The 22,823-nt window shown below is 32.3% G+C and overlaps 1 protein-coding gene and 1 pseudogene across 3 annotated transcripts; one reads left to right on the top strand and one right to left on the bottom strand.

Annotated features, from left to right (window-relative positions):
- Positions 1–11,543: 11,543 nt before the first annotated feature.
- On the top strand, positions 11,544–14,435 carry LOC107859450 (uncharacterized metal-dependent hydrolase YabD). 3 transcript variants are annotated; one of them, XM_016704470.2, is made up of 2 exons: positions 11,544–11,752; positions 13,116–14,435. In XM_016704470.2, exon 2 carries the CDS (start codon positions 13,355–13,357, stop codon positions 14,279–14,281), a length of 927 nt encoding a protein of 308 aa, XP_016559956.1. In that variant the 5' UTR covers positions 11,544–11,752; positions 13,116–13,354; the 3' UTR covers positions 14,282–14,435. The 3 variants fall into 3 exon arrangements, with proteins under 3 accessions (XP_016559956.1, XP_016559958.1, XP_016559957.1); XM_016704472.2 differs by having other exon boundaries at positions 11,567–11,752; positions 13,251–14,435; XM_016704471.2 differs by having other exon boundaries at positions 11,568–12,509.
- Positions 14,436–14,522: 87 nt separating this feature from the next.
- Positions 14,523–22,013, bottom strand: LOC107859449 (annotated as a pseudogene).
- Positions 22,014–22,823: the final 810 nt, after the last annotated feature.

The raw sequence follows: 22,823 nt of genomic DNA, 5'->3' as shown, positions 1-22,823 counted from the left end.
AATTAGTCCGTTCAATACATACGATATTTACTTGCACAAGAAGCCAGAATATTACCACTCCCATAATTAAGATCAAATTATACTTAATCTTGTGCTACAATCATCAAGATCTTTGTCCTTCCTCATCTTTGACTGCAAACATTAATTTATTACTTATAAGAAGCGACAATTTTAATCTTCCGTGCATGAGTTAAAATACTAAATACACAAAATTGTCTACTATATAAGTAAAGGGCACACATGCTAATACAATGATTTATTCAAATAAAGATTTTCTTAATATAATAAATAATTTTTACATGGGATGAAACTACAATACTATAACACAAACTGAATGGTTAATAGTATATCCCAACATGTTTATAGTTTAGTTTCTTTTTTTTTTTTTGCTTATGTGTGAATTGAGTTCGCTGAACTCATTTCACGTATGACTCTGAGTTTTAGGAAAATAAATTTCTGTTGTTTAACGTACCATGATTCAATTTCAAATCAATTAGACTTTTATTGATTTCATTTGTATGGTAATTTTGATATTTCACTTTTGATACTACTAAGAATTTTAATCAGAGGCGAATTCAAGATTTAGAGTCGTGATGACCGATTTAGAATAATAAACATGATGATCTATAGTTATATTTATGGTTTTGTGTCTTTTTCTGCTTCTTTTTTTTTGCTTATGTGTAAGTTGAGTTCGCAAAACTCGTTTTGCGCATGACTCTGAGTTTTAGGAAAATAATTTTTTGCAGTTTAACATATCATGCTTCAATTACAAGTCAATTAAACTTTTATTGATTTCATTTGCATGGTAATTTTGATATTTCATTTCCGATACTACTAAGAATTTTAATTAGAGGCGTATTCAAGATTTAGAGTCACGATGATCGATTTAGAATAATAAACATGATGATCTATAGTTATATTTATGTTTTGTGTCCTTTTTTTTTTTTCGCTATGTGTAAGTTGAGTTCGCAGAAATCGTTCTGCGCATGACTCTGAGTTTTAGGAAAATAAATTTTTGTTTTTTAACGTACCATGATTTGATTTAGGCCAATTAAACGTAACTTGTAGTGATTTCATTTGCATAGTAATGAATTACTCATGTAATAGAATATGGAATTTTAATCAGAGGCGAATTCAAGATTTAGAGTCATGATGATTGATTCAAAATAATAAACATAATGATCTATAATTATATTTATAATTTTTTTTTCTTTTTTTTTTGTTTATGTGTAAGTTGAGTCCGTTGAACTTGTTTTGAGCATGACTTTGAGTTTTAGGAAAATAAATCTCTATTGTTTAATATACCATGATTCAATTATAAGTCAATTAAACTTGTAGTGATTTCATTTGGGTTGAATAAGTGTTCTTGTTGATAATTTGGTATTTACTTGAACAACATTCTTCACCTAGGATGAGTGACATATATCTTGCGATAATTTGGTAATTCAAAAATGGCATATATCTTGCGATAACTTGGTAACTCAAAAATAAGCAATCATGAAAATAATTTGGAGTTTTTGTTGTTTCTCATTCGTTGTTCGATATACGCATTGAAATTCGACTAATCTAAATTTGTGTCATGTCTAGCCCATTCGCGTTAACTTATTTATATTGAAGCCGATTAATCCAGTTCCATGTTACATGGAGCCCATTCAGAGCAAACACTTCTTACCAAAGAACTTTTTTCATATTCAAAATTTGAAATTGAGACCTCTACCACATCTGCATAAAATAATTTCTAATGGTAAAATAATTTGGAGTCACCGATAGTTTGAAGCTTAGTTATAGATAATTTCGACATCTTGCATAATTACTGAAAATTTCAATTTTGAGTCTGTCGAGATACATAATTAGCTCCCAATATATCCAATGAAGATACATTTTTTCCTTGGTAAAGATATATAATTAACTCCCATTATATTTTTTTCGTTTTTGAATCTGTCGAGATACACGAAACATCCAACGAAGATACATTTTTCTTTTATAAAGATACATAATTAGCTTTCGGTATATTTTTTCTAATTTTGGATCTATTGAGATACATAATTAGCTACCCGATACATCCAACAAAGATATTTTTTTCTTTGTAAAGATACATAATTAGCTTTCCGATATATCCAATGAAGATACATTTTTTTCCTTTGTAAAGACACATAGTTAGCTCCCAATATATTTTTTTGATTTTGGGTCTGTCGAGATATATAATACATTCAACGAAGATATATTTTTCTTTGTAAAGATATATAGCTCCCGATATATTTTTTTTAATTTTAAATCTGTCGAGATACATAATTAGGTCTCCTATACATCCAACGAAGATACATAATTAGCTAAAATTTTGTAATGGTTTTATAAGGATGCAAATTTATATAAATATGGTAAGTTAAAGTGTACGTTTATGTTATTTTAGGCTAAATTAATAGGACAAATATTTCATGTCAAAAGTATTTACAATGGAGCCCGACTAATCTAGATTGCCTTGCATAGAGCCCATTCAGGGACAAACAATCCCACCAAGCATCAAGCTCAAAATAAGCTTGTTCAAAAACAAAAAGCCATATCGTAAGAGAGTCTCGACATCATCACGCAATGAAGAGAGCCAGTGGTTCTGGAGGACGCTTTTTGAACACATAGAATATACAGGTATTTTCTTGACACCGTGCCACATCTTACTACTTTATATATTGTAAAGGCCTGGTTAACTTGGACACTCAAAATTTCCTGAACATTAAATCATCAAAAGCATAATGTATTTCAATTTTTTCACTATGAATAGCTGTATCAAGTTTTCTTTTTTTGCTAATCCTACCAGAAGATTCTTTAACTCTATCAACTCGTAAACAAATTCTCTCTCGTTGTTGTCATTGTCACCATCATTCATCAGTGTTTCATACAGATCATTTATTACAAAGTTACAAGTATTCAGCAATCTTTCTGACCCAATTTCAATTTGTTTACTCAGCATATCCACATCAACAACCACAACAATCTTATGGAACTCATCATCATCATCCATTTTAGTACCCAACAAATTTAATTTTTCACCGAAAAGCTCAAAGCTACTAGACAAATAATCAAAAGTTACTTTAACTACATGCCGATTTGCATCTTTAAATAACAAATCAGATGACCACAAAGTTCATTCAATATTTCAACAAACTCATTAGGCGATTCAACAATTTTGAAAGGCTGAACGCTTTTTTGAGAATTGTAGTTCTCGCCTGTTCCACACAATCTGGGAAAAAACAACTTATATGCCTAATAATCTCGATTTGATTTTTCACAGTTAACATCAGAAACTCAAATCTTGATAACGACCCTAATTGATAATAATATTGATCAACAACATTTTTTTTAATCATATTTTGTTCCCACTTAAACACCCTTATTTTTATTTCCTTCACCGGTTCACTTCTATATGCCATTTCCCTTTCCTTTTTTTTAATTTTAGAGATTTTCAACTTGAATAGAAAACTTTAATAAATAAAACAAAAATGGAAGCACAAATATATATATGAGTGAAGCCTTTAAATTTTACTCCTTTTTAGTAAACAAAAATAAAAAAATAATAGTATAGTAACTTCATTAATCATACTAATGCTTTGGTGAGTGGAATATAGGAAAGTTATTTACGTAATTTTAATAAAGCTCTTACCTACTTTCTTTGAAAATGTTTGTCTTTATTAATTCAGTTAAGAACATACTATAAATAGAAAAAAGTCAACTTATATTTATTTATTTAATTTATTCTAGTCAAATATTTAGTAGCTATTTGGTCATGAAAACTAAAAAATTTTGAAGTTGGAGTTGGAGTTATGTTTGACCATGTCTTTTTGAAAGATTTTTTTAGACTTTTGAAAAATCTTTCTTAATTATAATTTTATACCTCCAACTTTTAAAAACTATCAAAATCACCCAACTACTAACTTACCTACTAACATACAATCAAGTGTGATTCTTGTATATAAACACTTTCATTACTCAAATCAAGTTTGCATTAACGAAGAAAATAGCACTCGAGAACAAAGATTGACAACTAATGACTCTCTTAACAAGCATTAGAGCTACAAGAGATAGAATGATTGATTTGGATCATTTGTTTAGACGCATCATTTTTTTTTGGTTTGGATCTTCACTAGGTCCTCGCTTGTTCTCAAATAACTTTTCAGTTTTTCAAATTGCAAGAATTAACTCAAGCTATTGAAACAAAATTGAAGAAAGATAATGCAATAATGTTCAATTAGCCGAAATACAAGAATTGAAGAAAGATAATGCAAAAATTGAAGAAAGATAGAATTGAAAAAAATTGAAGAAAGATAATGAAAAAATGTCTTAGATGCAATCTCAGCCGAAAGATGGTGATATGTTCAATCAACAATTATGGAAAAAAAATCATCATTAATTGCATCAGAGACTAAACATTATGAGGGTTTTGTGTAAAAATTTAAACATTATGAGGGATTTGTGTAAAAATTTAAAAAATTGGAGTTATATGTAATCATAATAAAAGTTGAAATTGGAGTTGAAAAATAGTGAAAACAACAAAAAACTATTTTCACTTTTCAGAAAATAATTTTGGAATAATTTTTGGAATTTACATGGCCAAACACCACAACTTTAATGAAGTGAAAAATTTTCCGAAAAAAAAAAGGAAATATTTTTTATGGCCAAACGACCTCTTAGATAGTCCCTTAAATTTAAGTATTTTGTAAATGAGATATTTTAACTTTTCTAGTGACCAGATAGACCCTTTAACTTAGTTGTAATATGTCTCGTGACCTCTTTAAACTGGTGTGACAACTTGTGTGTTGTTTAACCAAACTAAAAACGTGAATGACATATTTTTTTAAGTAATTAGATTTTACGGTGTATTTTTAATTTCCTTAAAATTTTATATTAATGAATTACATCTTCTTAATAATAATACTCTATTCTCAAGAAATATCTACTAATAAATAAAGGCAACTTCGTAAATGACACCTCCTATTTACTCCCTCTATTTTTTAAATTGTTCTCCTCATTTTTCGTGAGTTAATTTGATTAAATTTTAAAGTTAAATTAAATTAGATTAATTTAATTTTTTAAAATTAAAATTTTGTTTAAAAATCTACATGAAAATTACTATAAATTATAATTTTTTATTAAAAAAAATTGATTAAGAGATATATTTATAAAGTTGATCAAAGTTTGTATGGTTGATTCTAAAAAGGAAAAGGAAGCAATTAGAAAGGAATTGTTTTTCTTAATAAACGTGAAAAGAGCTAAAAAGACACTTATTTTGAAACAGAGGAAGTACATCTTTTTCAAGGCATTTGATCGTGAAGACAGATTATCCACGCTGGCAGCTTATGTGGATAGGTTAGACGAAATTTTTATCCATGTGGCTGCTTGGTGGCATTCCGTTAGAGTGAGGGAGTATTTGTGAGTCAAAAAATAAATGAAGGGGTATTTTTGTGCCAAAAAATAAACGAAATGATATTTTTGCTCCATTTCAAATAGTTCAAGTGTAATTTTGGCCCTTCTTGAGAGTGCGGCCCTTTCTCGAGCTTTGTATGAATGAGGGATGCTTCGTGCCCCGGCTGTCCCTTTTAGGTAGCAGGTTCCGTTGCAGTAGTTATACCGATAATAAGGTCTTAAGTGCCACCCGTGGTTTGGCAGAATAGACACTTCCAAGGATAGTCTACACGCACAAACTCAATTTTGAGCTTGATTCGGATCGAATGCCTTTTTTTTTTTAGATAGCCCTTCCTTCAGGCAAACAATCAAATTCGGCACATCCAATTCCATTTCGATCAACAACTTGACTTCCACTACTTGGACACAATCAAATAACAATAAAAATTTTAGTCCTTGTGTTATTACATGGTACAACAAGGTCGAATAAACCCTTCGGAGAAAAGTATGTTCAGTCGCGTGTCAACCTTCAAGTACTTTTTTATTCAAGGGCAAATAACGATTTTAGTCCTTGTGTTATTGCCGTATTCTTGAAAATCTTAGTAGGTGTTTGGCCATGAACACTGAAATTATAGTAGATGAACAAACGTTAGAAGAAATTACATTTAAAGGACTGAATAACCACATTTCGGCTTAACTAAGAATAAGCAACAAGAAGTTCCAACAACTCCAAGTGTTGGTGTACATAGGGTTCGGGAAAGGACCCACCACAAGTGTATATTATACGCAGTCTTACCTTACATTTCTGTCAGAGGCTATTTCCAAGGCGTGAACCCATGACCACCCGACCACATGGCAGCAAATTCACCAGTTACTCCAAGACTCCCCTTCTATTTGCATTCCAACTAACAATTCCTTAGCTCGGGTTTGAATGTAAGACAATTGAGGAAGCTCGGATGGCATCAATGGCCCCTAGGATTGTATTCTCGAATGCAGTTCCCAGCAGTATCTCGCGACTGTTTGCACGCTAACATACAATTAGCTAGTTCGGTACACTCTAGCAACGCGAAACACATCCTTCAACGGGAATAAATAGACCGCTAAACTCTTCTTATTTTTATATTTTTTTATAATTGTAGTGTTCGGATCAATTTTCGCGCACATCGACTAAATCTATGGGAAGCTACCACCTCCAACTAGCAACAGATAAGGTAATTTTGTCCACTGAAGCTAGGTCAGATGGAAAGAATCACCTAGTATTTTTTCTCTCTGTAATTTAAATTTAAGACCTCATATTTTCAACTCACTTCATCGACCACTATGTCACGCAATATATCAAGTATATCCTTTAGAAAGATTCATCATTAATATCTGAATATCTTGTATCAAAGCAACAATGACATGGTAACCACATTCTTCAGGAGAAAGATACAATAATTCTTACACGGAGTATGCAAACCTTACTTGTACCTCAAAAATAGAGATGTTTCCATCATTTAAGTTGGAATAATCAAACTATGTGACAAAATCATTCTTATTGGTAACTTATGATTATTTAAAATTAGACAATTTTATCTATTACGAAGGTTTTTAATGAAGTGCAAAAAGTTCAAAACATATATTTTATTGTAAACACATATATATATTACCATCAGAAGTTTCAAGTGGTTGATAGATTTAATATATTGTAGATGTAGATTTATAGATTTTTTAAATCTTCTTAAAATCAAATTTAGTTGACTTAAAATTCTTATACTAATGAAAGAAATATTAGTTGTTATTAATTTTGATGACTTCTAATAAAAAAAGATTTTACCATAAATATATTTAATTAATTTTCGACTATTAAATTTACACCGATTTGCATGACTAAGTGGATAACTCGACATGAAAGTTACTACAAAATCATGTACAATGAAAAGAAATTAAATATTTAGTTACCATTAGAAATCAACATTTTATCTTCATTCATGAATCCTTATTGATACTTATTCAATTCGAAGTACTTATTCAATTCAAAAATATTTTGTAGTCCCATGATTCAATTCTATTTGCAATTATGTAGAACAAAGATGAAAAAACTACGTGTCTTAGCAAATATAAGCTCATAATTATCTTATTTAGCCTAATTTTAGTTAGTTACAATCCATAGCTCTCTTACCAGTTAAATACAATTTATAGCATCTCTTCTCCTTTTCTCTCTCAAAATCTTGCTCGCCTCTCTTCCCCATATCCGTCACTCTCGCTGCCTCCCTCCCCCCATCGCCCCCTTTCAATGACTCTCAGTTCTTTTATTCTCTATCTCTTTTTATTTCTTTCAAAAAACTTTAGTTTACTTTAGCAAATCATAATTGAAGTGTGCTAAATTATAGAAAGAGTGTGCGGCCATGACTGACAAATAGTAAGTTGCCTAGATTTTTGTAATTAAATCTTTTCGTAAACTATTAGGTAATTCTAAAATTTAAAAATTTCAAATCAATTGAGATTTTATTTTATGAAAATTCTTTCCTTATTTGAACTAAATAGCACAACTATTAAGTATCTTATATGTTCACTACAAAGAAGGTTTTCTTTTTTAGGGTTTAAGTTTTGATTTTGTAGTGAGTCTACTTTGTTCTAATCCATTGTCACAACCAAGTTATTTCATGGTGTCTATTAAAATTTTAACTCTGATTTAACTGTTTTCTCTCATAATTTTTCTATCAACTATAACGATGAGAAGTTATCACCCCATCAAATCTGACAAAGAAAAAATTATTGGGCTCTCAAGGTTAAAAATAGATACTCAAAAAAATACTTAACGAAACAACAAAAAAGAAACTATTTAAGAAAATTATAAGCAAATGAATTTTTTTTGAACAGTTTTAACCATGACCTAAAATATAGGTGGCAGAAAATTTATTCTATGAAACAACCTTACCTGATTAATTATAGGCATCAATATAATTGCACGAGCACAGAGAAAGATTACTTATACAGGGGATGGATGTAAGAGTATCCAAAATAAAGCTCATACAGAGGCAAATAATGCAAGATTGAACCTAAGAAAGGGTGTAAACAGAAGGCAACTTGCATCAGTATCAGAACATTCATCGAAATAAAACATAAATTGTTAATTCTACTTACCTTTGTCTTCATGTTATGTGGCTACAAAGTAAGCAAACATAATCAGAATTGAGGAGAAACTATACTAATAATTTAATCAATATAAAACAGATATCGGGTAAAATAAATTTATAGTGGAAGAAGTCAAAATTTCCCTCAATAATCCCACAAGAAAAACGTGAGAATTATTTTTTTTCTTGTATTGCTTTCACTTTTTAAGTAAAAAGAAACCCTTCTTTTCTTTATATATTGTTGTAATTGACTCCTTTTTAGACACTTTTCACATAGAAAAATGTTATTTTTACCATCTATTTTAGTACTTAAAATATCTTAATTCTCCTAATATCTTTTATTATATATTTTAGAAGTCAATATTATATTTAATATTATAAAAATAATAATAATATAATAATTAAAGAAAAAGATGAAAGACAATATTTAAGAAAACTTTTAACGAAAGTTCAAAAATCCAAAGAATTTTTAAACCTATTTTATAGAAGTTTAGTGGGACCTTTTTTTCAATTAATGCCTTCTCTTTTTCTTTTTTCCAGAAAAAACCTTAATTAGATTTTTCCTTTACCAAAAATTTAAGACAAATTATGTCAACCGGTCCTTTTTTTCTTTTGGAAAAAGGTTACGAACAACAAAACACCAAATAAATATTCCCATAAATTTAGGAACGTCTCTTACCATATTTATAGATTTTTTAATACTCTTTATTAATTATCATATATTTTATTACTTCCTTTTCACTTACAAAATAAAACCAACCAAAATTTATTTTTTATATATTTTTTCTCTTACCATATAATTTAGGACTCCTTAATCTTTTAAGATCGTAATTAATTTTATAAAGTTAATTGAAGAAAATTGATGAAAAGATGATTTTGTCAAAAGAAAAGATTTTTAATGAAGGATTAAAAGTTCAATTTACTTTTCTAAGGGTCTTCACACTTTTAATATTATATATATCTATATATATATATATATATATATAGATATATAGAAATTATAGGTGTACGCGCCTTACGCGTGTATCTCACTTTAATGAGTTCAAATATTACACTAAACAGGATATTTGCTTAAATAATAAAAATGAATATAATAATTAAATTTAATATCTTTTGAGTATGTAAAGATAGAGAATTTATTTATTAAACCTAATCTTTATCAAAAATATTTTTAAAAGTCGATCGGCATTCATTTACCATCTGTAAATTGCAACAAAATAATTCAATGGTAGAGACATCAAAATAATATAATTAAATCTAATTTTTACACATAAAATTTTTCTCAAAATCGTCTGACACTCATCTACCACCTGTAAATAATAACAAAATAAGACGATAATAGAGATATTAAAATAATACAAGTAAATCTAACCTTTACATAAAAAAAAAACTCAAAACCGACCAACATTTATCAATCACCTGTAAATTGCAACAAAATAATACGATAAAAGTGATATCAAAACAATACAATTAAACTTAAATTTTACATACAAAAAAATTCTTAAAACCGATCGAGATTCATCTACGAACTCTAAAATACCACAAAATAACAAAATAATAGAGAATTACGATAATACAATTAAACCTAGCTTTTACCTAAAAAAGATTTCAAAGCCGATCGTCTGACACTCATCTACCACCTGTAAATAATAAACAAAATAAGACGATAATAGAGATATCAAAATAACACAAGTAAATCTAACCTTTACATAAAAAAAAAAAAAAAAAAACTCAAAGTCGACCAACATTTATCTATCACCTGTAATCTGCAACAAAATAATACGATAAAAGTGATATCAAAACAATTCAATTAAACTTAAATTTTACATACAAAAAATTCTCAAAACCTATTAAGATTCATCTACGAATTCTAAAATACCACAAAATAACAAAATAATAGAGATATTATGATAATACAATTAAACCTAACTTTTACCTAAAGAAAATTTCAAAGACAATCCACATTCATCTAGCATTTGTAAATTAAAATAAAACAATAATAATAAAGATATCAAAACAATATAATTAAACCTAACCTTTACACAACAAATTCTTCAAAGCCAACCGGCATTCATCTACGACCTGTAAACTATAAAAAAAATATAATAGTGATCACAAAGCTTCGATTTTGATCCAACTAATTCTTGTCTGAGCGAAGAAGTTGAGGATTAGAAAATCAAGCATCAACCAATCTAGACATGCAATCGGATCAAGTTAGATGAGTTCTCTAATTTAACGTATAGATTTTATTGTAATGTTGGTAGATTTTTGTCCCCATAATTAATATTGAAGCACTCTTTCTATATTTAAGAGACTTTTTAATAGAAAAAAAGCTTCAATTTCACGTGAAGAAACAAAGACACAATTAATTAATTGGTAACTATACATATAACCTTTATTAAAAAAAAAAAAATTGAATAAGAGTTTACTTTAAGCATTGTTCCTTATTTTACATGTTATTTTCATTTTTTTTCTTATAGTGTTTTCACCTTTTTTCCTTTTCAAAAATATATTTTAAAAAATTCACTTTAGCACAACAAAAAAAAAAAAGAGTACGTCTGATCAAAAAATTTCCTCCAAAATTATTAGTTTGTCTCCTTTTTGATTTTGGATACGTGATTTTTCTCAAAAATATAATTAATGTCTTTTTGGTTTATGAATCTTCTACTATATATATATACCATATATTTTAGGAATCCCATATATTTTAGAAAGTCTAGTAGAAAGGAAAATATTAATTAATTCCCATATCATATATTTTAGAAAGTCTAGTTAATATAATAAATAATAAATTAAAAAAATAGTGAAAAGATAATTTTATTTAAAGAAGAGTGTTTTAATGAAGAGTAAAAAGTTCAAATCATTTTTGTAAGAGTCTTCACATTTTTAATATATTATAGATATATATATTATATATATAGATATATAGAAATTATAGATTATAGATATAAATATAAATTATAGATTTTGAAAGTGAAGAATTTTTTAGTAATTTTGTAACTTAATTATTCTTTTATGAAATTTTTTCAATTAATTATCGTTATCCTCCTAACCAAACGACCTCTAGTAGAGAGCTTTCTAGAAAAAACCGAGTAATATGTTTAACCATGGTTAACCCCAAAATAGCACAGGAGTTGGTGGGCCACTGAGAATTTTGAGGCCGAAACCATTGAAGCAAAGCACGGGCTTCAGATTTGAACAATACTTACCCTTCACAGCTCTAATTCTATCATATATTCAAGGTATTTATTCTTTCAAGAAAATTTTCACTACTTATTTATGGAGTCTATTGCTTATAGAAATGAAAAGAAGCACAAAAAATTTCTTGTAATTGGAATTGATGGGTCAATCTTTATCCACCAGTTGATTTGCTTAATGTATTTTTGAAGAGCAACTATAATGATAATAAATAGATTGGATGTTGTATGACTTGTGTTCTCTCTTCAGTAATCCTTAGTGAAACTTTTCTGTCATAAATATGTGTGTGTGTGTGTGAGAGATAGTATTTGTGGTGTCCTGGTCAGTTTTTGCGCAACTCGACTAAATCCACAAGATACTGGTAACCGTGGTGTCCGGATCAGTTTTCGCACACCTCAACTAAATTCACAAGATACCCATTTCCGTGGTGTTCGGGCCAGCTTTCACACACCTCGACTGAATCCACAAGATATTGGTAACAGTGGTGTTCGGGAAAGCTTTCTGCACCTCGACTATATCCAGAAAATACCATAACCGTGGTGTTCAGGCCAGCTTTCGCGCACCTTGACTAAATTCACAATATACTGATAATCGTGGTGTTTGGGCTAGCTTTTGACTAAATCCACAAGATATCCACCAGCACATATCTAGTAACTCTGTCCACCAAAGCTAGGGCAGATGGGAAGAATCACATAGTGTTTTTTTCATTTGAACCCAAGAAGCGTTCTCAGCCCACTACATTGACCACTAGGCCACGCCCTTGGGTTGTGCTGTTGCTCCTCTTTATTTCGTATTCCTACTGTTAGTATCTTCTTATCTATCCAGTTTGTAACTTGCTTACTTCTCTCTGCTTGTTCTCATTCGTTTATTTTCTTTTTTCTGGTGGTTAGATCAACAAGAAATACTTCTATTTTTCTGGAATTAAAAAATAGGAAGAATATATAGCTACTTTGGTTGAGGAAGAGTTGTTTCTAATTCGAACCCGACTTATTGTGATGTATTAAGATCATGTAATTGGAAAATGAAATAGTTTCTTCATGCTTTCATGTTAATTCTGCCCATTCATTGGTAACATTTGATAATTGATACTCCACGTTTTTGACAGTCTGAGGGCCTGAGTTACTGGACAGTAGGTTCAGCATACTAAGCTTTCACTGATTTTATACTTCAGACTCATTATTTGAGGCTAACAATAAAGAATCGATTGTGGAGATAGGAATATAGCCTTGTGTATGAACTCTCATTTTTGACATATTAATATTTATTTCAGTTCACTTTAGGTTGTTATCAAGACTCTAATAGACTAGAGAATGGGCTTTGGAGGATATCCCAAGCAAACACTTATCTAGTTTGAAAGTCGCTTTTCTTCCACTCTAAGCCTTACTCTCATTTTGCTTTTGATTTCAGCACATTCCCTTTAGTCATTTGTTGGTCATACGTACACAAGCTAGCTACACCTTAATCTATTTAGCATACAGTTGCAACTTGCAAGACAGTGCTGCGCTGACATCTTACAGTTACCATCATTTGAGCTGTCATTAGGGGTTCATTCAAGGAATAAGCGGTATAATACCAACTTCCACTGTATCAAGAGAAGAAAAGAAAAGAAACTGACACTATCCAAAGAAACTGACACTATCCACAACATGATCAAACTGTTTGATTCTCATTGTCACCTCCAAGATCCAAGGATCATTGATATGGTCCCAAAAATTGTTAAGACCACAACTGAAGCAGGAGTTGTCTATTTTGCTGTCAATGGTGTGTCAGAGAAAGATTGGCATTTGGTCAAGGAAATGAGTGATCAATACCCTTGTATTGTTCCAAACTTTGGGCTCCATCCCTGTTTTATTACTGAAAGGACTCCTAATTGGCTGAAAACTTTGAGGGGATTTTTGGAGTCTACTCCTCCTGCTGCAGTTGGAGAGATTGGTTTAGATAAAGGTTCATTTGGAAGGAAGATTGATTTCGCCGACCAGGTGGATGTCTGTCGACAGCAGCTTCAACTTGCCAAAGAGTTGGAAAGACCTGCATCCATACACTGTGTTCGTGCATTCGGGGATCTTCTTGAATTATTAAAATCTGCGGGGCCAGTTCCTTCTGGTTTCATCCTGCATTCTTACCTCGGGTCTGCCGAAATGGTTCCTGAATTTGCCAAGCTTGGTGCTTACTTCTCCTTTTCTGGGTTCCTTATGTCAATGAAGGAAAGCAAGGCGAAGAAAATGTTAAAGTCAATTCCTAAGGACAGGATCTTGTTGGAGACGGATGCACCAGATGCTTTGCCGAAATTGAGCAATCCAGATTCTCTGTATTTGATCGAGAAGGAAGCTTCATCAGCTGATGGAATTTCAAGTGGAGGAATTAATGAAGGAAATCCGTCTGAGAAATCACCCGTGGAGGATAAAGACAATGGAAAACAGGCACAAAAAATCCATAACCATCCTGCAAACATTCAACATGTACTCTCCTACGTTGCATCGTTACTTGAGCTGACAAAAAAAGAACTTGCTGAGATAAGCTTTGCAAATGCTTCTCGACTCTTTTCTTATGAAGGTTCAAAGGTACTGCAATAGGTAAAAATAACTTGTCTATGACATGCACTATTGGTTTCTAAGAAGAAATGCTTCACTTTTGATTTGTGATGGTTATACTTCAATCAGTCCCTATGTATAATGACAATCATAATTCATCTAAACTAAATGTTTCATCGACTAATTACTGCAAAAAGACTTTGAGAAGGAAGAAAAGATGGTTCTAACTTGAAACCATATAATGACTAATTAAGGGTCCTGTCAATTTGAATAATAAGAACCTATTTGAATGATATTAAAAGAATGAATTTAAATACTTCAAAATTTATAAAACAATTAAAACCAAACAATAATTCTACAAAAGAAATGGCAGAAGGATTGAACTGAACACACACACAGAAATAGGATATCGCTATGCAGTTTTAATTTCAAGGGGAAAAAAAAGGGAAATAACATTGTTATAAAGCCATCAAAAGGCCCAAGCACTCTCTTGATGGATTTGCTCGTCTTTCTCTGGAGTAAAATCATTCTTGATATCAAATTCTTTATGTATTTCTTCTGATGTTTTACCGTTCATTCTATCCGCAACTTCTTGACATATTACAACCACCTAGCAGCTAACAGAAGATGATGTAATAGTGGTGTACCTTCAAGTAACCCTTGTCAAAATTCTTCTTTCAAGATGCCTTCCTCCCCCTCGCCCCCGGTATTTCTTTCACTATTCGATTACTTTGGTCATTGCTTTGCTGCTTAATATAATCATAGAGCTGCTGATGAAAGGCATGATCCAAGGAGAAATAGTTATCATTTGTAGAATGTTTAGAAGAATCCAAGTCTTGTCTTTTAAAAAATGTGGCAGCGATGCATACTCCATTATCTTCAACAGTTCATCTTTTCCTGAGCCGGAGAGCACTTTAACTTTCTTTTTGGTTCATTCTTGTAGAAGAGGTTGCACAACCTTCAAGCATGCTGAGAATATGTATGGAGCATTAACAATGTAATAGGTCTCTTCTCAGGATAGTTTAGGTCATCGGTTGTAGCTATAGCATTTAAGAGCTTAATTTGGTTTAGTGCAGAAAGCTTTAGGCCAGTCATGTCCAAAACCTTTATATAGGTCCCAATATACCACCCGTATTTCTTTGATGCAGAAGGAAATATTATACGTTTGCAGTATTCATTCACTTGGATATGTGACTGAATATAGTGGTGAATCGACGCTTTGTCATGTGCTGAGCCCTACTCCAACAGCAAACACAGGAAGACCCTCTCCAGACATCACCACAAGCGGTGTCCCTCACTCCTCTGTACATATCAGTGGGTACAATTGGCTTTGCAAGTATCTCATCAATCTCATTGTCTATCCTCCAATTTAAACAGTTAACTAGCATCTTATATGCTTTAGAGACACTGCCATCCCTAGCTTTGAGAAACCTCGCCAGCGTCTTGGCTCAGTATCCCTGATCTACATTCTTGAAATTCTTCTCAAGTGGCTCAGCAATTTGATCCATTGAAGTCTGCAACTGCTTCATCATATCTTCAGTTATGCACACCATTCTTGATCCCACTATGATAATCTGGTGTTTGTTGTCAATTTCCACACTCCTCTTGATTGACTTTAATGATTCAGTTATGCACACCATTCTTGATCCCACTATGATTATCTGGTGTTTGTTGTCAATTTCCACACTCCTCTTGAATGACTTTAATGCATGCAGAGTAGAAGAGCTTGGTTAGTATTTATAGAGTATTAAGGTTTCACTTTCCTAGTTGAAGTAGGAGGTTCAAAATGGGAAGTAAAATATGGAAAATTGTGTTTTTGCATAAACCATGTCATAGGACTAATTTGAAAATTCTACCTAAACCGTATCTGATTAAGAAAATGAACGTTTTTCCTTCTTTAGGGAGGAAAACTTTTTTTCTTTTTTTGCTTAGAAAGACATGCATTTATTAAAGTAGAGTAGTTTTTTACATAACCAGTGCATTCCTGCTGTGTTAGCCAGGATCCAAAATAGAGAAGCTAGGGGGAGGTATATCATTGTTTTGATTACAAATATTAACCCTCCTTTCAAAAAAAGTTCCTGCGTTGTCTGCCCATATTGCTTTTGTAGCACACAGCGGTGGAACTTCAAAAAACATTGTTTCTTCGAAGTCAGTTGGGGCTGCTCCCTCCTTGTCCATGAGATCCGCCACTCCATTCTGTTCCCTGTAGTAATGTGCTATCATTGGTCCCCCTAATCTTCTTAGTCTTGACCTGCAATCATTCAACAAGACATCATAATGTAAGTTGCCCGTTTTAAGCATGGTTATTACCTTAGTTAAGTCAATGTTTATTTCAATGGGTATTAGGTTCCTTTGGTGGTTTGCTCCTCCAGTTTGAGACCTTCCACGAGGGTTGTGAGCTCTATGTGACTGTTAGTAGTATTGTGGAAGCTTTTGTAGAAGCCCACAATCCATTCCCCAGTATCCTCTGATAACCCCCTATCCCTCTTTTCCCAGGGTTTCCGAGACAGCTGTCATCAGTATTAAGCTTGAACACCCAATTGTTTGGGGTTTCCCAACTAATGTTGATGGTTTTGTATTGGGTAATGGTGTTGTTGTTATGATGGTTGCTTTGTACTCCATCGCTTCAGAGTAAGCTTGGATAGGATTTGGGATGGTGTTAGTGTTGGTGTTGTTGAAAGTATTCAGGTTTCTAGTTCTCCATATTGACCACAGGCAGAAAGGAAGGAGGTCCAACCAATCAATGATATTATTATAAGTGGTGTGATGAGGGGTTTTCCAGGTTTTACACCCAGTTAGAAGGACGGATATGTTGAGGGTTTATCAGGTTCTTAGTAGAGCTCTTGTCTATAATCTTTCTCCAATAATGATGCAAGTTTTGACATTCATAGAAGACGTGATTAACATTTTCTATATGGTGGTTGCAAATTTTGCATTTTGGATAGTCCCTGATTTCATCTTGAAAACAGTGTGGCTGGTAGGGAGCCTGTTATGGTAGATGAGCGAGAGAAAGGTTTTTATTTTTGGAGGGATTTTTGCTTTCTAAATCCAGTTGAGAGTGATGAAGTTGTTCCTGGTGTCACTCTCACTTGTACATACCAGCATGTTGTAGGTATTGTAGGTACTTTTGCTGGAGATTTTCCCATTTCTAGTGATATTTCGAATGGGGGTATCAGAGCCTGCTCTGGGATTAGGAGTAAAGGAGGATCTGATGATATGGAGGATATCCTGAGGAATTTCCATTGGGAGTCTGTTGAGGCCCCATTCACCATTGTTCCAAATCTCAAAAAGTTTAGTTTTTTCATGATTCAGGGGTAGGGACCCGGGTCCCTGAATGATGTTTCTGAGTGGTTAACATTGGAAAGCCATTTATCAGTTTAGAAGTTAACCTTATTTCCTTTATAGACAATTCATAAGGAGGCTTTTTGGAAGATTGCCCACCCTTTGGCAATGTTCTTCCATGTTCTGGATGAGCATTTGTGATTGGCTTGTTGATTTGGCTGGGAGTACTTCATTTGGAGGATGTTAGCCCAAAGGGTTTGGGTATTCTTGTGGAATCTCCATGACAGGCTGGCTAGCATGGTGGCATTTTTTATGGAAGACTTTTAAAGACCTAGTCCTCCTTTGTTTTTTGGAGTGGTAATGGTGTTCCAGTTCAAGAGTTGAATTTTCCTCTTTTCAACAGTTGATCCCCAGATACAATTTTTTTAGGTTCTGTCTATGATTTTGTGGATGGTAGTGGGTAAGAATATGTATTGCATGGCATGTGTGGGAATGCTACTCAAAGAGGATTTGGTGAGCATAGCTTTTCCTGCTAGATTGAGGAAGTTTGTTTTCCAGCCAACCAGCTTTGAGTTGAGGTTATCCACAATAAACTGAAAGTCACTGGAACAGGTTTTTTTTTTTTTTTGAAGATGAGGAAGCCCAGGTATCTCCCAAAGTTTTCCCTAGCTTGAATGTTCAGGATATTTGAAAGGTTACCTATCTTCTTGTTTGCAGTTTTGGGAGAAAAGGACTTTGGATTTGAGATGATTGTTCTTCTGGCCAAAATGTTGGCTGAACCTTTGGAGAGTGTTTTTGATGGCCCAGCAGTTTGCCTCATTTGCTTCAACAAAGTGAGTAAGGCCATCTGCAAAAAAGAGGTAAGAAATTTTGGGGCCTCTCTTACTTATGGCTATTGTCCAGTTGAGGGTACCCACTTCATAATCAATTCTCCTAGACGAGTTTCATGCACATGATGAAGATGTAAGGAGAGAGAGTCTCCTTGTCTTATTCCTTTGGTAGGTTTGAAGGCCTTAGTTTTGCCCTCATTTACCAGCACAGAGATGGTGGATGAGGAGATGCAAGACATGATGAGATTGGTGAGTCTGGGGGAATGTTGAAGAAGTGAAGAGTTTGTCTTATAAAGGACCATTCGATTCTATCGAGCGCCTTTTCTAGGTCAATCTTGAGGATCATGTTGGCTTTTTTACCTTTCATTTTCCTAAAATGTGAGATCACCCCTTGAATGATGATGACATTATCAAAGGTTCTTCTATTAGGAAGGAAACTAAACTGAGTGGGACGATGATTTTTGCAAGGAAAGGTTTGAGTCTTGTAGCAATGATCTTGGTGATTATTTTATATTGGGTATTGCAAAGGCCAATTGGTCTAAAGTTCCTCAAACTGGTAGCATTTTAACACTTTGGGATGAGGCAAAGGTAGGTGGAGTTGACTTTGTCTTCCATTTTCCTGAAAGAGAAAGTTTGGTGCAGAATTAGATGGTGGGGGCTCCTAGGATAACCCAAATTTTTGGTAGAAGAGGGGGTGGAGGCCATCTAGGCTTGGGGCTTTGTTTGGTTTGAAGGAGAAAACAACTTTTCTTACTTTCGTGGGGAGGGAATGATGTCCAAGAGGTGATGGTCCTCAGTCTTGATGGAGCCTCTAGAAGAGGGGTTGTTTTGACAATTGATGGGAGAGAGGCATTGTTCAGAGGAGAAGAGATTGGAGTAGAATTTGAGGATCTCAGCGTTGATTTCCTCTAGGGAGTAGCTCCAATTCCCATTATCATCTTTTAGAGCAGATATCTTATTCCTCCTTCTTCTATTCAGATTGGAGGTACGGAAGAATCTCGTATTTGAGTCTCCCTCAGCAAGCCAGTTAATTCTGGATTTGAGCCTCCAGAATTCCTGCTCTTGTTTTAAAATCTCACTAAATTCTTTGAAAAGCTTGGATTCAAGGTCTTGAAGGAAGAGACTGTGGGTGTAATTTAGGGATTTCTGGATCCCTTCTAGTCTGGCAAGGATGTATTTTTTCTTATTAAAAATGTTACCACAGTCTCAAAAGTAGGGATTGAATCAAACAGAGGTGTGTTCAGGGAAAGGAGCTCTCCACAATGGATTTGAATTGAGGAAGAGAGCACCACATGGTCTCCATTCTGAAGGGTTTCTGGATCATAGGGGGATTTTCTGAAGATTCACCATCAGTGGACAATGATATGAGTGAGTTCTTGGGAGGTGGGAGACAGTGGCCTGAGGGAACAAGTTAATCCAAGAGTTGTTTGCTAAGTATCTATCAAACCTTTCCAGAATTAGGTCGTTTCTATTTTTATACCTTTTATTAGACTAGGTATATCCCCCCCCCCCCCCCCTTTAAACCCAAGTTCAATAAGACTACAAAGGTTAATACAGTCCCAGAAGTAAGCAGCCCTATTGTTATTTATGCTATTACCTCTAAATTTCTCAGAGGCTCTACGAATTTCATTAAAGTCTCCCTCCCCCTTTATTAACCAGGGGTTCTGGGGAAGGTCTTTAATGTTATTTGCAAAGTCAATGAGCCTTGGCCAGAGGAGTTTCCTCTTTTCAAAATTGTTGCTAGCATAAACAGCTGTAAAAAATCAGGGAGAGATGGAATGAATTACCTTAACAGGTAGCAGATAGAGGCAACGAAAATTGGAAGATGAACTCTACAACAGAAGCAATTCAGCAAAATTGACAAGTGAATGGATTTCACTTTCCTAATTTGAGTGCTTTGTTGAGTATATTTTGTTGTGGCCTGGCCTTGAACTCATTTGTGTTTTCCTAATAAAGGGCACTCAACCCAATTTTAATTGAAAAAATAAAATTATCTTAGCGGAGACATGGATTGCTTGCGGATATATGGTAATATCATTAATGCTGAGCGTTGTGTTGTCCACAAATGACAATTCCTCCAGAGGATCCATTTGCTGGAAATTGGATCTTGCTATTGTAGCCAAGCTCATCCACCAGTTTTGTGTGGTCATCCATCCTAGTTTCTAACAATGCAAGAAGAGAAGGTTTGTGCATTTGAATCATAGTTCTGCAGTGCCTTTTAAATTCTGCACTATTTGCGTCCCTAACATTCCAAATGATGCAGTTCTTCATCATTGTTCGATTTGTTTGAGGGTTGTCCATCAGAATTCCCTTCCCTTTCCCCAAGTGTGATGGTACCTGGGAGGGTGATGGCTCCTTTCTCTTCTTGGATAGGGGTGCCATCTTGAATTTGAAGAAGATTTCCTTCACAGGAAGTAGAATTTTGAGGTCTAACTTGTTTAGTTCGATGGGAAGTAGTATCAGCATCATTTCGCTGGTAAGGTCCTCAAAGGAGTAATTGAGAGGTCTTTCTAGTGTTAAGACGTCTGCTTTTGGAGTTTTTAGGGAAGCTAGAATTTCTTCCATCTCCCTGCTGTTGTCCTGGATAGCTTTGAGAGTCTTTTCTCTCCTCCATTGATATTGATATGATTATTTTATCATACTATCCCTATTAATTGATATTTATTTATGTCTCGAAAATGGTTTGAAAAATAAACAATTAATTTTAGGGGTAAACGACAAATTTTATTTTATTTTTTTCTTTTCTTGATATGTCAAAAGTGACAAGTAAAAGTAGAAATTCAATTAGAAAATTACTAACAAGTAAAAACAAGAGTGAGTATTTATGTTTTAGGATTTAATATAGACATGTGCTTCTTTCTACATAGTTAATCAAAATTATCGATAAGTAAAAATACTATTGGCAATTAACTGGAGTAGTTATTTAGTGAAAAGTGAATTAAGCCATAAATACAGTTTTTAGATGTTTGTAGATAAAAACCAAATTAAAATTTGTGGAAACTTTTGTTCTTTTGTTTCTGTCACTCGGTGTTCGTATCCCTATTTTGGCCGAGACAAATTTAGATGCACCATACGTAAGATTCATATAAAGATAAAAGCATTTTCTAACAAGATTTTTTTATATTAAAGACTCAGACCCAAACTTTTTAATTAAGAACGTAGAGATTAGATTAGATTACTAGAGAAGCATGGCCGTGTCAGTACGGGCCTAATATTAAGATATTTTGATCATGTACGATAAGTTAGATTGATATCAATTCCAATTATGAATTATATATAAAATATAAATATACAAAACATATAACTACTCGATAGTATTTTTCAATGAGCCAAATTATCTCAAAAGATAATTATGTATAACTTACTCATGTAAATAATAAAAGTTGATGCATTTTGAAGTTTAGATCTTTAATCTTGTGACTGAGATTTGCTAAATTAAGTATAAAATATGAAATTAAAATTGATACATAACACTTGATACTTGTTGAGTAAAATAGAAAATAATTGTTGAAAATGATAAAGAATTGTCTAGTAATTGCATATTAAATCACATGCGGATTGCAATGAATAACCCAAAATTGAATTGTATTCCCCTACTAATCCGACAAAAATATTCTTTATTTTTATTTCTCCTTTTCTTTTATTTATCAAATTGTTCTTTGAAGTTAAATTAAATTAATATTTTAAATTTAAATTTTAACTGTTTTGAAAATTATAAAAAAGGAAAACTACAAGTTACCATCTTTCATATTAATTTAAGTTATTTGACTTTGAGAACACGATAAAATATATTTTTGTAAATGTTTTATCGAACTTTGTTTTTGTATATGTTTCTTTCATTAAAACGTCGGAGTCGTTTGTATGTTAACATTATTTCTTATACATATTTGATGTGATGTATTATAACTTGTCCTTTCAATTTAGATATATTTAAACAAAAGTTTTTAAAAAAATTGCATATACATTCTAAGATTCATCCAGGATCTAGCACAGATTCAATAAATGCTATTTTTGGTCTCAATTTATGTGACACAAATAGAATTTAGATAATTAATAATACTTTTAATATGTATTTAGATAATTTAAGCTGTTAATTCTTGTAATTTATCATATTTCTTATGTAATTTTAAAATAAAATACATTACTTTTTTTGTTCGAACTTTTGTGGCATTAATAGTCAATTATATTTTTAAAATAATTTTAGTTTTTTATCTATTGTGATTGATAATACTTTTCTTATATTCCAGTTTAAGTGACACTAATATTATTTCGAAAGTCAACCAAATATTTTATATTTTATAAAAAATTTATGATGCTAATTATTGTGATTTAAAGTATTTTTTGCATTTTTTTTGAGATATACAACAGATTAAATTATTTTTAGATATCTTAAGTTGTTATATATTTTAATTTATAATATTTTTTATGTAATTTTTGAATAATATATGTTACTTTCCTTGTCCGGAGTTTTG

The sequence above is a fragment of the Capsicum annuum genome, chromosome 2, assembly GCF_002878395.1.
Source record: "Capsicum annuum cultivar UCD-10X-F1 chromosome 2, UCD10Xv1.1, whole genome shotgun sequence".
Lineage (NCBI taxonomy): Eukaryota > Viridiplantae > Streptophyta > Magnoliopsida > Solanales > Solanaceae > Capsicum > Capsicum annuum.
This window is presented reverse-complemented; position numbering and strand designations above follow the sequence as displayed.